We start from the raw sequence: 16,739 nt of genomic DNA on the forward strand, positions 1-16,739 counted from the left end.
TTTTGGTGTCCATGAAGAAAGTTTCTCGAACCCAGTTATGCGCACCTGTGTGCTATTGCCTACTCTTGTCCGTCTGGCTGCTTTTGTGCCTGTTCAGAGACCGTGTGACCGTATTTATGACAAAGCCTAGGATATTTACCATCTGACCCTTTATGAGAAACATTTGCCACTCCCTGCTCCACAGTTAAGGAGTGTAGCAAATGGTGTTTCTGGGAGGCGGTCTGGACCGAGAACCCGCCCCGGGCTGGATTCCCCGACACCCGGCTCTGCTGGGCACATGAATGTCCCCCCCGCCAACCCCGGGCTGGAGTGTCCTCATGTGTGACATGAGAGGGCTTTGCCAAAGGGTCTCTGGAGCCCTTCCAGTTCTTAACTGCCTGTGGCGTGTGGAGATTCCAGTTTGTCTAGTGGTTCCCAGGTGGCCAGTGGGGTGAATGCAGCACTCTTGTCTGGGACAAAGCGGCGGGGCCGGGGAGTCACATTACCGCCCTCAGCAGCGAAACAGACACAGACCTGGATCGCCACTGTGTCTATGCGGAATTGGAGCGGAAAATTGGCACCACGGAGTGTCCGGAGACCAACTTTGGGCCCCTCTCACGCGCCCTCGTTTTATAGATTATGTCACTCAATTCTTTTAACCCTGAAGAAGAAAGAAATGGACGGCGCTTATGATCGGGGAAGGCTGGTAAGGGATGGTGGCAGAGGCTGGCAACCTGAAATTGACGTTTTCAGAATCTAATTTAGCCCTTAGGGCGGGTTTATTGAAACTCACCAGGTACTTGTCATCTCTCCTGCTCATTGACTAGCAGGAAAGGGTCTCTGTTGCCCTTTCTGTTTTCTCAGTACTAACGGGTGGCTCTTGACCCACAGTGCAAAGGATCGTGGGCTGTCGACGTCCACACCGCAGCCCGGGCTCTGTCGCTACGGAACTAAGCTGGCCTGCTGCTATGGCTGGAGAAGGAACAGCAAGGGAGGCTGTGAAGGTAATTTTATAAAAACTCAGACCACCCTGTGCTCGAGTATGAGGCCAGCGTCCTTAGGTTTTCACCGTAAATTGTCGCCAACTTGTCAGTGGGTTCCCCAGCAGAGGGACGGAAATATCTATACCCAAGGTCCGGGTTCCTGTGAGATGTTTTCCCGTTCAAAATGTGGCTGCTACCTTCATCCTAGACAGGATTTGCTTTAGGAGAGGGGTCTTGTGAGTTACTTCTGTCAGTCTCCGACCGGTATACTTCCTTCTAGTTATAATTGTTCCAACTGATTGCTAATGAAATCTATTTGTTAATTATGAATCATCCAACCAGTAGGCTCCAATTACACACCAGAAAGTAAGCCATTTACTTCATGGTTTGGTTACTCACATTTTTAAAGTCCATTATGCCTGTTTCTAGATATTTCAAGAGATAGGTGCGTATAGGTAAACACTTTAAGTATTTTTCTGATCCTTTTGTCTGGATTTCAATCTAAGGAACCGTAATTTGCTTTGGATACGGTTTCTCAGACCATGTGTGAGGAACTCCCAAGAGAGGCCTCTGATCATTTTCAGGAGGGCTAGGGAGGACGAGGCTTTGCATACTTTTATGTCACTTTCTTTTTTTTATAAAATTTTTTTTATGTTTGTTTGTTTATTTATTTATATATATATATTTTTTTAATGTTTATTTATTTTTGAGAGAGAGGGAGACACAGAATCGGAAGCAGGCTCCAAGCTCTGAGCTGTCAGCCCAGAGCCCGACACGGGGCTCAAACTCACGGACCGCGAGATCATGACCCGGGCTGAAGTCGGACGTCTAACCGACTGAGCCACCCAGGCGCCCCTATGTTTGTTTATTTTTGAGAGAGAGCATGAGCAGGGGGAGGGGCGGAGAGCGGGACACAGAATCCAAAGCTGGCTCCAGGCCCCGAGCTGTCAGCACAGAGCCCGATGCAGGTTCGGACCCACGAACCGCGAGATCATGACCTGAGCCAAAGTCGGACGCTCAACCGACTGAGCCATCCAGACGCCCCTCTTTGTTTTGTATGACTGTCTATGAGAACCCACAGTCACAGTGGGGAAGAATCCGATCCACATTCCTCCTAGCTGACTGTCTGACCGGGGGTACATTCCTTCAGGGCAGGAATCTGGTCTCATGGTCCCCATGTCCCTAGCAGGTGGCTATACCTGAACCCAAAGCCCTTAATCTCTTCAATAGGATCAACACACAACTGGATTATAAACAGTAAGGCGCAAAACTGTTAGCTTTTTGTGACAGTACTACCTTCTTTCTGTCTCTGCCCTAAACTCTTCCTCTCTAGCTGGTTAAGAAATAGCCGGATAGACCACAGGTGAAGACAGAACTTGATAATAACTGAGATCTATAAAACCCTGGAAGGCACTGATAATGCTCCTACCCGCTCATTATTATGCCACATCTCTCACCATCAGCCTCCTTGTGCCCAGATGATAAGAGTATAAAGATACCAGAAAAATAGTTGAGGTTGTTCTTGCCCACCTCCGTGAAGTTAGAACATTCTCCTGGGGCTTTGTCAATTAAAAAAAAAAAAAGAGGGTGGGGCCTCACACTGCCGGGATTTATAGTGTCCCCATCAAGGACATTGTCCTGAGAACTCAGAACGCCGTCTGTGACCTTGGGCAAGGTGGGTAAGCCGGCTGAGGCTCTCCTTCCTCCATGTGGAGAGATTAAGCCCTGCTTCAGAGGACGAGGAGAGTAAATATCGAAGGATATGCTCGTTCCCTGGCACGCGTAGAAAATACCTCATAAATCACCCTTGATTCGGAAAGGACCAGTAACTCCCCTGTCCCCGAAAGCACCAGGTGATGCAGGAATGAAACATTGCTGTATTCTTTTTCGAGACACAGCACATTTTTATTTGAGGCCAGTCAGGTTGGAAGGGGGCAAAAACCCAGGGGGCAAAGCGCGTGCTTTGGAATCTCTCACAGTTGCACAAACCCCAGCACCTACTGCCGTAAAACTGACACGTCTCTGGCGAATAAATGAGGGCGGTAAGGTCTGTTCCGTACCTAAATCAGAGCAGTTTGGCCGTGGCGCAGCCAGCCGGTCACGTTCTCAATGTTTTTGTGGACAATGTACTACCACAGGCAGGAGAGGCTTTAAAGCAAGATGTTAAAAGAGCACGCGCACAGGGTTCGAGCGAAATGCTCACTGTGCGTGTTTGGCAAGCCGGGGAGACCATCGCCCCCCTCCGCCTGCTGCCCGAGCCCAAGGTTCAGGTATTGCATTGCGATGATTTCTGTATCTGAAATCCGTGTTGTATCACGTCCAATTTGCATGGTCCTTCTTGCCGGTAAAGTCATCTCCTTGAAGCACCAAATAACAGCGTGATTAGCCCCCGACTGCCAGACCTCTGATTCCCAAGCCAGAGTGTGGGCTGAATGGTAATGAGGCGAGAACGCACGTCCCGAACAAGCCGAATCACACCCCAGACCTGGGAGGTCACTTCCATCTGTCTGTTCCTTCCTCCAGAGGCCCTGACTCCACGCTGGCACTTTCTAGCCCTTGGCGGGATGGCTCAGCTCGACATCGTTACCCTTCAAATGTACGGCACTTAGCACGATGAGATACGGAGCTGAGAGCTGTCCGTGAACGCATTCCCACCGAGAATCTGGAGGAATCTAGGGAGGATGAACAAGAACTTTAGCTGGAGGACACTTAAACCTCGGGCCATTGTAGACATAAACCAAACTTCCCTGTGCTGGACCCTGGCTGTTCGAATCACAGATCCGAAGTCACTGTAAATGGAAAACATCTTGCTGGAGCTTTGACCTCAGAGCAGCGGGGATATTATTCACCATTTCTCTCATGTTCTATTTGGCCCTGTGCCTGGCTTTCCTCTCTGGCCCACATTGAAAATAACTTTCGAGGGAGCCATCAGAGGTATTCAAGGCTCAAAAAAGTAACAGATTTCTTTTCCTAACATCTGAACTTAAGGCTGCCTCTCCAAGAACACATCCATAACAAAATAGGCGCTGGAAAGCAGAATTCTCTTTTGTCTCCAGAAGTGAAAGCAATTTGCCGGGAAGCATTTTTTCCCGACCTTCTCACTTGTGATTTGCTCAGAGCCATAAAAGGTTGCCCTGGTCAGAGTTCTGCACCTTTTACTTTACTTACGACTCAGAACTGTTTGCGTGTCTGACACGTTCACGACACCGCTAAGCGCAGCGGGAGGAACAATGATGAATGTTTAAGTCTGTGTTCTGAAGGCACTGGGATCAGATAGGAGATGCAAGTCAAGGATAGAAACCAAATATATGTCTAATTATTTAATAAGATGGTACCTGATCGGCTTCATGGGAGAGGCCCGCCAGAGGTCTGTGGAATTCTCAAGTTCACACATGGCCAGAGAAACCCCTGAAGGCTTCTGGAAGCAGAGGTCATGCAAAGTAGTCTTTGAAGGATCAGGAGGCTATTAACCATTGGAGGGTGAAAAAGGGGTGCCCGTGGGTGAGAAGAGGCCGAAAGGGTAGATTTATTATTTTAAAAAATATTTTAATGTTTTTATTCTTGAGAGAGAGAGCATGAACGGGGCAGGGGCAGAGCGAGAGGGGGACACAGAATCCAAAGCAGGCTCCGTTCTCTGAGCTGTCAGCACAGAGCCCGACGCGGGGCTCGAACTCACAAGCTGTGAGACCGTGACCTGAGCCGAAGTCGGACCCTCAACCGACTGAGCCACCCAGGCGCCCCACATTTATTAATTTTTAAATGTTTATTTATTTATTTTGAGAACAAGAGAGATTGCGAGCACGTGTGCACTAGCAGGGGAGGGGCGGAGAGAAAGAATCCTGAGCAGGCTTTGCACTGTCAGCACAGAGCCCGACACGGGATTCAAACTCATGAACCGCAAGATCATGACCTGGGCCGAAATCAGAGAGTCACTTAACTGACTCAGCCACCCAGGCGCCCCAGAAAAGGGTAGATTTAGAGAAGAGTAGGCAATCTAGTTTGACCACAGGGTTGCCTATGTCTAGGGAACAGAGTAGGCCAAGGGAATGAACGAAGGTGAAGCCAGGCCATGGTGATGGTACCTATGCTGTATCCTAGAGGCAGTTCATAATATCTGGTGACTTCTGCGCAAGGCCTGGCATGATCAGAGCTGTGCTTCTGGAATATCGGCTTAATGTCGTATCTGACATCGGATTTCCTAGGAGCAGAGCCTGTAAGGGGGCTTCCTGGACAAACAATCTGTTGAGAGGCACTCTCCGGAGAGATCTGTAAGGGAGCTGGGAAGCAGGGGAAGAAGCCAGGCAAAGATGTGGTGTCGAGAGAAGTCTGCCTTCGGCTTGATCCCCGGGCAGCTCGAGTTTTAACCCCACCACCGAGTTTGTCCTGCCCCCAAAGCAAGGGCTAGGCTGTGAGACCCCATGCCAGTCAAGCACTTGGTCACAGGGCTGTGGTGGGGAGAAGCGGGAGACAGACGGGTGCAGGGTAATGTCCCAGACATCTGTGGGCAGCGTGGTTCCCTTTAGGTAGATAAAGACCTGTTCGAGGAATGACTTGGTGGAAAAGGAGGGATAGGATGTTGCAACGGATTGGTTTGGGGACAAGAGATAATGGCGATGACTGGCATTTTGAGTCCGGGTAACTGGGAGATAAATGTGGACGTTAACAAAGAATACGGTCTGTGGTGGAGGGGGAAGAGGCTGGGGTCTTGGGGAACAGGCGTGCTTAGAGGTAGACCTACGGAGCCGGGAAATCAACGAGAGGGGAGGTAGGTAGCCTTCCTGGGCAATGGCCGAGTCAGCCGTTCAGGGCCCGACTGCTTCCTGGGCTCCTACTAGATCCAGAAGCTGCTAAGGGCTCTCTACTCCTTACCTACCTCCTTTCTCGTTCATTATTCCTTTGGCCTCTTCCTCTCTTTGGGTTTTTCCATTTTTTGTTTTCCTTTTTTTCTGATCTACTTCGTCTCCCTGTCTCCTTCCTTTGAGCCGGACTCAAACTTCCCACCGTCGTTGACTCTTTTTGCTTGCCCCCAACCCAGACAGACGCTCCAGCCTCGCTCTTTCTCCTGCCACTTCTTTCATCAAACAAATATTAAGCGAGGGCCTCATTTGTGTCAGGCGTCTGGGTGCAAACATCAAAACAAAACAAAATAATGACACAGAAGAAGCATATCCTGCCTCACGCCATCATCACCATCACCATCCTTAGGCTGATCCTTTTGACTGATAACGTACAGCTTTCAAAATAGAGTTTGCTGGGTGGCTCAGTCGGTCGAGCGTCCGACTGTGGCTCAGGTCATGGTCTCGCGGCTCGTGAGTTCGAGCCCCGCGCCGGGCTCTGTGCTGATGATGGCTCAGAGCCTGGAGCCTGTTTCGCATTCTGTCTTTGTCTCTCTCTGCCCCTCTCCCACTTGGGCGCGCGTGCGCGTGCACTCTCTCTCTCTCTCTCTCTCTCTCTCTCAAAATATAAATAAAACATTATAAAGAAATAGAGTTTGCTCATTCCAAAGAAAAACAGGAGAAACAATATGCAAGAGAAAAGAGAGGTGAGTGACAGAAAGGAGGACGACCTTGACCTAGAATTACTCTGGACTCTCTTCCAGCTCCCACGTTATACTTCTTTTATTAAATGTTTTTGTGTTTAGATGCAAACCTATCTGGCTGTGGTCTGGGAGGCTTTGTTGATCTTGGAATGCCACTTGGAGGCCTGGCGGGGCTAAGCCAAGTGAGGATAAACTTGGAAAAGCTTGCGTTTGTGGGGGTGCGGGACGGGGCGAGTGCTCTCGTTCACAGGCAGAGGGCTCCCCAGCATCCCCAAGGGGAAAACAGACCCGAGAGGGAGCAGCACATCATCCTCTCTACGGCCCCCCAGATTTCTGTGCCGTGCAGAAGGCTGCTGAGTGTGACACACGTGCATTTCTCTGTGCAATCTACTCCCGCTCAAAACGCCTTTCCTTTCCACAGCTTTGTGTGAACCCGGATGCAAGTTCGGGGAGTGCGTGGGACCGAACAAATGTAGATGCTTCCCAGGATACACCGGAAAGACGTGCAGTCAAGGTCAGTACCACGAGCCAGGGTCCCAGTACCAACCTTTCCCCGGGGCTTTCAGAAGCAATGCAATCATTGCGGGGGGCTCTGTGATACAGGACAGCGCCCGGGATTTTGTAGACTTAACCCGAGTCTTAGAATGAAAAGGGTTTCAGGACTAGATTTTTCAATCCATCTCTTCTAGAAAAATGTAGAAGTCTTTCTGATCTTTTTGTTAAGATGCCAGACAAAAGGCCTTGTTTTTTTGTGGGTTTTTTTTTTTTTTGGCCTTTTTTGGCCTCTAGAATATTTTTTTTTCTAAACAATTTTTCTTTTCTGAAACAGTTTTCATTGTGGGGCACCTGGGTGGCTCAGTCGGTTGAGCGTCCGACTTCGGCTCAGGTGATGATCTCGTGATCTGTAAGTTCGAGCCCTGCGTCGGGCTCTGTGCTGACAGCTCAGAGCCTGGAGCCTACTTCAGGTTGTGTGTGTGTCTCTCTCTCTACCCCTCCCCTGCTCATGCTCTGTCTCTCTCTCTCTCTCTCTCAAATAAACGTTTAAAAAAATGGTTAAAAAAATAAATGAAATAAATACATAAAACAATTTTCATTGTGTTTTTATGCTACCAAATGCATATTTTTATTGGAAAAAAAAAAAAAGCAAAACAACCCAATGGTGCAAAAGGATATAAATGAAAAAGTGGGAGTGGGGCACCTGGGTGGCTCAATCCCTTGGGCATTGGACTTCCACTCAGGTCGTTCTCTTGCAGCTTGTGAGTTCAAGCCCCACATCGTGAGCCCTCTCTCACTGCCTCTGTCTCCCTCTCTCACTGCCCCTCCCCTGTGCACACTCCCCTCTCGCTCTCTCAAAAATTAAAATTAAAAACACGTTTTTTAAGTGGGAGTGCCGAACTGAGCACCTGTGATCTGTTTCTGTGATGGTGCGGACAGGGATGTTTCTCGTGGGCCGGTTTGCGTGTTAGTGCATACAGAGCTAGCTCGTGCTTTTTAAGGCTGTATCCTAGGCCCCGATGCAAATGCTTTTATCATTTGTGTAAAAAAGATTTCATTTAACTGCTCTCATTTACCTTGTCTCCAATTTCTCACCATTACAAGTGATACTAAATCGGATGTCAGTCTCTGCGTATCCTTGTACCCTTGAGTATTGTTATAGGAAAAATGTCTGAAAATAGAATTGTCGGGGTGAATGACGTGCACATTTTTTTAACTTTATGTATTTTGAGAGACGCAGAGAGCGCGCGGGAGGGGAAGAGACAGAATCCCAAGCAGGCCCTGCGCTGTCAACACAGAACCCGACGTGGGGCTCGAACTCACAAACCGCGAGCTCATAACCTGACCCAAAATCAAGAGTCAGACGTTTAACTAACTGAGCCACCGAGGTGCCCCGACATGCATATCTTTAATTATAATTAGCGTATTTAAAAAGATACTTTGTGACTTGTCATAAGCTATTTATCTGAGGATATTAAAGAGTATTTATAATAATGAGAACAGTGGTTCTCAATTTGGGCAATCTTGTTCCCCAGAAAGAGTTGCCAGATAAAATAGAGATCTCAAGTTAGATTTAAATTTCAGATAAACAACAGATAATATTATAGTGTATGAACGTTTTAAATACTGCACGAGACATAGGTATACTAAAAAAGTATTAGGGCGCCTGGGTGGCTCAGTCAGTTAAATGTCCGACTTTGGCTCAGGTCATGATCTCAATGTTCATGAATTCGAGCCCTGCATCGGGCTCTGTGCTGATGGCTCAGAGCCCGGAGCCTGCTTCAGATCCTGTGTCTCCCTCTCTCTCTGCCCCTCCCCCTTCACACTCTGTCTTTCTCTCTCTCTCTCAAAAATAAATAAACATTAACAATATTTCAAAAAATAAAAATAAAATTAAAAAGTATTAGTTATCTAAAATTCAAACTTAGGGCACCTGGGTGGCTCAGCCGTTGAGCATCTGACTTTCGCTCAGGTCACGATCTCACGATTTGTGAGTTCGAGTCCCTCATCTGGTGAGCTCGAGCCCCACTTTGGGTGAGCCCTGCTTTTCTCTCTCTCTCTCTCTCTCTCTCTCTCTCTCTCAATAAAATAAAATAAAATAAAATTTTAACTGGGCATCCCGTATTTTTACTTGCTCAATCTGGGAACCTCCCCCTCGAAGACATCTGGCAGTGTCTGAAGGCATTTTGGCGGGGGGGTGCTACTGGCGTCTGGTGGGTAGAGACCAGCAATGCTACCGATCATGTTCCAGTGCACAGGGCAGACCCCACATGAAGAATGCTCTGACCCAAGTGTCCACAGTGCTACAGCTGAGAGACCCTGGCCTGAAGAAAGTGTCCCCAGCCCTATAAGCAGTTGAACAAAGAGCCGCAGATCACGTTGAGCTGTCCTTCAGGCCACCGGGGTTCCAGATGGACAGGTGGGATCCCAGAGAAGGGCAGGCACACTCCACTCGGCCATCCCCAGGCCTTGCTGCTAAGCCCAGAGATTAGCTACGAAGGCCGAGGGGACTGCCGGGCCTGCGGCCTCTGCGGGGACCTCTGAGCCTCTTCCATCCCACCACCAGCACAGAGGCCGGTGCCCTACGGTGCTTCTTACCCCCCGTGTCCACCTGCTGGAGAGACGTGCGTCACGGATCGTGCTCTTCTAAGTCGTCATGCAGCAGTGTCCCTCACCGGAGGGGCTCGCGCCAGAAAACCTGTTTCTCCCTCGTGTCTTGGATTCTGTATCGAAATGGCTCCACCCAAGATTTGGAATAGAGAAGAGATTTTTCATGCTGGTGTTCGATTCCCAGTAAAATATCAGTGTCGAGGGAGTGGTCTAGTCGGCTCAGGTCTGGAACTGTCTGTCTCCCCCCCCACAGCCTTTCTGCCCCCCAGGGTGACCTGACCAAAGCCCGGATGTATCCATTAATGGTGACAGGCCTCAGCCCTCCGCTATGCCGTCTTTCCCCCAAATGCTTCTTCCAAGCGACACGTGAGTTACCTCTGAGTTAGGGCCAAGTGACGGGGCGTTTCTGGGTTTCCCATTATGTCTCATCAGCTTTCTCCAATTCCCACTTCTTTATTTTCAAGGATCCGCTTTGCCTGTTACCCTGCTGAATTTTGGTGTTACGTACAACTTGGTTCTTTTCTCCTTTCTGTATCTTCCTTCAAGGAGTTAAGCTATGAGGGACCCACGTGACCACATTTCCAAAGATAAGCTCCTCTCCTCATGATCGTTTTATTTCCCTCCTGTATCGTTTTTATTTTATTTATTTATTTTTTAGTTTTTAAAAATTTTTTTTAATGTTTTATTTCTTTTTGAGAGAGAGAGAGAGAGAGAGAGAGCGAGAGAGAATGAGTGGGGGAGGGGCAGAGAGGGAGACAGAAGCCAAAGCAGGCTCCGGGCCCTGAGCTGTCAGCACAGAGCCCGATGCGGGGCTCGAACTCACGAACCGTGAGATCATGACCAGAGTTGAAGTCGGATGCTTTACCGACTGAGCCACCCAGGTGCCCCTAAAGATTTTATTTTTAAGTAATCTCTACACCCAATGTAGGGATCGAATGCACACCCCAAGATCAAGAGTCGCAGGCTCTAGGGGCGCCTGGGTGGCACAGTCGATTAAGCGTCCGACTTCAGCCAGGTCACGATCTCTCGGTCCGGGAGTTCGAGCCCCGCGTCGGGCTCTGGGCTGATGGCTCGGAGCCTGGAGCCTGTTTCCGGTTCTGTGTCTCCCTCTCTCTCTGCCCCTCCCCCGTTCATGCTCTGTCTCTCTCTGTCCCAAAAATAAATAAACGTTGAAAAAAAAAATTTAAAAAAAAAAAAAAAAAAAGAGTCGCAGGCTCTAATGACAGAAACAGCCAGGCGCCCCTTGCCTGATTTTTAATGTATTCGTTTGTCTCATAGCGTCTTCCACTCGCTCTCACGTCTGTGAGCTTCATCCATTGTGTTTGTAGCTGTACTCTGTCCAGTCTCATTGCCATAATAGTGTTCCTTCTGTTGGGACATGTTTGGATGTCGATGGTTGGGGCGATTAAGAATAGCATTATTGTCGGGGCGCCTGTGTGGCTCAGTTGGTTAAGCACCCCACTTTGGCTCAGGTCATGATCTCACCGTTGATGAGTTCAAGCCCTGTATATATCAGCCTCTGTCCTGTCATCATTTTAGCACGTGTTTTCTTGGTGGGCACATATCCATGTTGCTGTTGGGGATCTCCCCAGGGGAGGCACTGCTAGGTCCTTGGGTAAATCTGTATCTAGCTTCAGTAGATTCTGCCCAACATTTGTCCAAAGTGGTTGTGCGTGTCTGCCTCCCCTCCGATGGCGCGTGATCGTCCTGTTCGCTCCGCACGCTCATTCGTCCTTCAGGATGGAGTTTTCATGATGACTGGAGAAGAGGCGACTCATTGCCCCTTGTACCCACCCCCACCGGTGGGGGCCAGGGAGGCCAACCCAATCCTACATCTTGATGCTTCCCAATCCGGTTAACCTTTCTCCCTTTTCCCCCTGCCCCGTGCAGACGTGAATGAGTGTGGACTAAAACCCCGGCCGTGCCAACACAGATGTGTGAACACACACGGGAGCTACAAGTGCTTTTGCCTGAGCAGCCACGTGCTCATGCCGGATGCCACGTGTGCGAGTAAGTTTCAACAGCCAGGCTGCTCTCCGTCATCCTTTGAGACTAGATTCTTGCCATCTGAGCAGTTGGGGCGGGGGCGGGGGGGGGGGGGAAGGTGGTAAAACAAGTAAACGTGAAATTCACCATTTTAACCGTCACCACATCCTCATCACCCCAAAAGGAAACCCTGTGCCTATCACCAATCACTGCCCACTCCTCCTCCCCCAGCTCCCCCACAGTCCCTAACCTGCTTTCTGTCTCTCTGGATTTGCCTATTCTGGACACTGGCTTTTTAAAGCAAACAGCTAACTGGGAAGAAAAAGAACTTACATATCTCTATATGCAGGGTTGTATGGGGTTTCTTCCTGAAAATGAGCATATTGCCTTGGGAAGGTGATGCATTGAAATTCCATCTTGGGACATCTTCTTTCCACCCACTTCCCATCTTCCCACCAACTGCCTTTCTCACGCCCCTTGCCCCATGCTCAAAGATTAGTGACTCTTGTTGGGAATACATTCCGATTCACATTCCTGAAAAGAAAAGCCCTTCTTTGATAAAGAGAAACCCATGTCCCGTGGGAGGGTGAGAGTACATCTATTCATTTATTGAGAGGGAAGGTTTTTCGGTTTAATGTTACAGCCGACAGGCAAACCCATCCTCCCTGCCTGCCTGCCCTCCTCCCCTCTCCCCCTCCTCCCTTCTTCCCCTCCTCCCCCCTCCCATCTCTCTTTGCTCTGTCCTGCTGTCCCCAGCAAACCTGGAGCTTAGGTGTTCTGCTAGCTCCCTGTGCCACAGTGTCGCAGTCCTGGCTAGCGCATGGCTTGCTGCTCTCCTGACGGGTCCTTGTGCTTTCGGTCCTTGGCAAAGCGCCCGATACCACCAGTCACCTAGATCCTCTGTTGGCAAGCAAGCTTAAGAGATAAAGCAGACATTCAAAGTCTTTTTTTTTAAAAAATCCTTAGTATTATAAATTAAACCCACCAAAGACAAGTATGTATGTGTGTGTGTGTATGTGTATATACATATCTCCATATAGATACATATATCTCCATATATATATATCTCCATATATATGTATCCATCTATATATATATATATATCTCCATATGATATTATATATTATATTATATGTAGCTTCATGAATTCTCCTAAGGCGAGAATAACCCTGTAACACCTACCAAATAGAACTTTGTCAGAACCTCCCTCCCTACCCCGTCATGGGAATTACCATCCAGGCTTTTACAGTGATCACTTAACACTTTTAAATAGATATGTACTAATGGATGTTTCTGAAACATTCCACGAAAAGCCTAACCAGTGCCAAGAAAGGTATCTTTTCCCAAACGGAAAGATAGAATTAGGTAAATGTTGAAGACTAATCTTAAGAGGCTGCGCAAGAGGAAAAGAGTATAAACTGGAAATGTTACCATTGGTGGGTGTTTGTTACATTACCTTGACCTGTGTATGTATCCTTTACCCTCTTTGTCTATTTCTGTATATGGAAGCTGTTGCCTGTGCCTCCCTGTTTATAGCTCAGAGTGTCCAGGGAGCCCTGGACCTCTTTCCTAATTTTATTTCACCTGGTTCCTGGCAGTCTCTCTTGTCCCGCTGAGTGATGGGCATGTTACGGATGCCCATGGTGGATAAAGGGAGTATATTCACCATACTTGCCTATAGTAGACACGCGTGATCCATACATAGTAGGCCTGTGCTAGGGAAATGCATTTATGGGAGACAAGTTACGTGTAGCAACAAGTAACCGGAAAATCCACCTAAATTATCTCGGGTACTGAAAAAACGGAAGGCACACAGTTCTAGAACAGTTCAGCAAGGACTCCATCTCTGCCATCCTCAGGGTATGGATTTTATGCTCATGCTTGTGACCTCATAGTCACAGGATGGCTGCCCCAGCTCCAGGTATCACACACGCATTTGAGGCGTGCTAGACAAAGGGGAGTGATGTCAGTGAGTGAATGACTCTTTCGTCCTTGTCCCTTTTTGTCATGCAGCAGCATGTTTGGGGAAGCCCCACTCCCTCCAGGAGACTTCTCTGTATATCTCTTTGGCCACGGCTGGGTCCTATGGCCACCCTTTGTTGCTGCAGAGGAAGCCGGGATGAAGACACATAACTGGCTTTCCAGCCTCTACGACGGTAGTGGCAAGAGGAAAAGGCGTCCGGGATGGCTTTCGGGCAGCCAGTCGGTCCTATTTGCCGCATGTTTTAATACAGCCATGTGAACGACTGGTTACTTGCTAACTTAAACAGTGTACAAGGGATAGATTTTTGTTTGCCCTAATTACTCAGACTGATCATCTCCATCAGAAGTTGCATTTCAGCGTAGCGACGCCAGCCGGGTGACGTAAAGAGTGATTTGAATGTGCAAGAGGAGGGACGCCTGTGGGGCTCAGTCGGTTGAGCGTCCGACTTCAGCTCAGGTCATGATCTCGCGGTTCGTGGGTTCGAGCCCCGCGTCGGGCTCTGTGCTGACAGCTCAGAGCCTGGAGCCTGCTTCGGATTCCGTGTCTCCGGCTCTCTCTCTCTCTGTCAAAACTAAATAAACATTTTTTTTAAAATGACTTTAGAATGTGCGAGAGGAGAGGAAGATGCAGTCTCTGGTAACTGCCAGGGACGTGCCGACCTAAAGACGATCAAATTCAATACACCGGCCCGCAGAACAGACCGTGGGGGCCACCAAGAGGCCACCCTTGCCCAGATTCCATTCGGGTCTCAGACAGTGTGCTTATCCTATAATACATTGCAGGTGTCCCGCCGAATGTCCTAGAATGCAGAGATGGTTCCTCAGTAAGTGCTTTTTATCACCTCGGCTAATCCTTGCCTACGTTTTCAGACTCCAGGACGTGTGCCATGACAAGCTGCCAGTACAGCTGCGAAGACACAGAGGAAGGGCCTCGCTGTCTGTGTCCGTCCTCGGGGCTCCGCCTGGCGCCGAATGGAAGAGTTTGTACAGGTAGCCCAGCAGGAGGGCCGGCCTCCACTCCTCCTCCTTTCCCCTTTCCTGACCTCCTTCTGTCTCACTCATCACAGTCTGCTTGTTGACTAGACCGAAAGTTCCTGAAAGTACAGATTTATGCCCATGTCTGAGGCCATCAGCCACATATACTCTAGACACCCGTTAGGACGCTGGAAAGCACACTTCTCTATTATTTGGGGGTTGTCTAATGTCACAGTGGAAAAAAGGATACAGGCCATCTTATTTTAGTACATTTACCCTGTATGTTTCACTTCAATCACCATCCCACAGAAACCTGCTACTTACTGCCATTCAGTGGATAAAATCCCAAGGGCCACTGGACTCCCTTTCGGGTTCTAACTAATATTTTCCTACAAAAAAGTGTTTACTGGGGCGGCCGGGTGGCTCAGTCGGTTGAGCGTCCGACTTCGGCTCAGGTCACGATCTCGCGGTCCGTGAGTTCAAGCCCCGCGTCGGGCTCTGTGCTGACAGCACGGAGCCTGAAGCCTGCTTCGGATTCTGTGTCTCCCTCTCTCTCTGCCCCTCCCCTACTCACGCTCTGTCTCTATCAAAAATAAATAATAAAATGTAAAAAAAATTTGTTTTTAATGTATTTACTTATTTTTTTTTTTTAGATCTAAAACTGTTGAGAGTAGTCTATCCCTTGTACACTGTTTAAGTCAGCAAGTAACCAATTTCTCGTGGTCTTTAAAGGTTGCTCTAAATTATGTGAACTAAGTATTCCAAAATCATTTCCGCTTGGAGGGGTGAACAAATTAAATCCATAATATTAGAGGGCGAGAGACAGCCATCATTTATAACTTTGAATTTAGTCAAGTCACTGGATTAGAACTTTGGGCTCTTACTCTCTCTGGTCTTATTTTGTGTCTTAGTCTTCGGTCCCCAAAAGCTGACCCCGAGCAAGGAGCTGATCTGGGAGGTGATCTCAGGGAATGCTGGTTGAGGAGGGGAGAAGGGAAGGGAAGACCCTAGCACGGGGTGAGTTCAATGAGCCGGTTAAACATCTGTGCCCTTCCAGGAGGCTGGGAGAGCTGCCTCCGCATTTTCCTTCCTTCCAGAGCAAGTTGGGGGGGGGGGGCAGATTTATGCGTCAAGTTTATTGATGGGGGAGTGGCTCCAGAACACTGACTCGAGGACATGCCCAGCCCAGCCCAGCCCGGATAAGGGTCATTGCAGAAAGTCCCAGGTACGGCCTTAGGCAGGTAGCTGAGTGCTGAGGGGCGATGGGTGGGGCACCCACAGGGCACCCTCAGTGACTGATGCAACACTTTCTGCCTTAGCTCCCTTGTGGATTTGTATTCTGTTCAACAACCAAACTGTATATCCTCCTGGATCTGTACTTACATTGCACTAAAGATACACGGTATTTAGAGCAAGTGAGCACATAGCATTAATAAGGGATCTCAAACCAAATCAGAATATTGAAAGGGTTCTTAATGTTTTTTTTATTTAAATTTTTTTTTACATTTATTTATTTTTGAGAGACACAGAGAGACCGTGAGCAGGGAAGGGGCAGAGAGAGAGGGAGACACAGAATCCGAAGCAGGCTCCAGGCTCCAAGCTGTCAGCACGGAGCCCGACGGGGGGCTCGAACCCACAAACCGTGAGATCATGACCTGAGCCGAAGTCGGACGCTTAACTGACTGAGCCACCCAGGCGCCCCTTTGTTTTATTTAAATAAGTATATTCTTACTTGTTGACTGCAGTAGAAATACTTTTCAGTCAAGGTGTTGGACGTTTATTCTAAATGTACCTAACTTGATAAGCTGCATTTAGAAAGTTCCGCCAAACAGGTTACCTAAAGCAGTTACATCTTTTTTTAAAAATCCCCGTAAAATTACAATTTTGGCTCTGTTCTTTGAGAGTAATCCGATTTAGTTACATTCACCGGGTTTAACGTTCTTTGGTGAACTAAGATGTATATGACAAGGCTAATTCTCGACCAGACCGAAGGCAATTTTCACCACCTCTGATTTGTCGGGTGCCTTTTTTATTGAAGGGAAAGCTGATCTGCACAAAAGTGGTCACTGAGAAATGAGTTTTGATCAGTCCGACACTTCTTTAGTATTTTAAGAATGCACCACAGGTCCAAATGAACAACATACACCATCTGCTCGATCTGATCGTGAACGCAAAGCCGGAGTCTGGCT

The 16,739-nt window shown here is 48.5% G+C and overlaps 1 protein-coding gene across 1 annotated transcript in view; it reads left to right on the forward strand.

Annotated features, from left to right (window-relative positions):
• The window catches only part of EGFL6 (EGF like domain multiple 6), a 56,415-nt gene that overhangs the window by 21,853 nt on the left and 17,823 nt on the right, over positions 1 to 16,739 (forward strand). Inside the window, exons 2-5 of the mRNA XM_047844632.1 lie at positions 844 to 983; positions 6,923 to 7,015; positions 11,497 to 11,616; positions 14,446 to 14,565. Of these exons, the coding sequence (XP_047700588.1) occupies positions 844 to 983; positions 6,923 to 7,015; positions 11,497 to 11,616; positions 14,446 to 14,565 (473 nt within the window). The remainder of the gene's footprint in view (positions 1 to 843; positions 984 to 6,922; positions 7,016 to 11,496; positions 11,617 to 14,445; positions 14,566 to 16,739) is intronic.

This window comes from Prionailurus viverrinus, chromosome X (genome assembly GCF_022837055.1).
Source record: "Prionailurus viverrinus isolate Anna chromosome X, UM_Priviv_1.0, whole genome shotgun sequence".
NCBI lineage: Eukaryota > Metazoa > Chordata > Mammalia > Carnivora > Felidae > Prionailurus > Prionailurus viverrinus.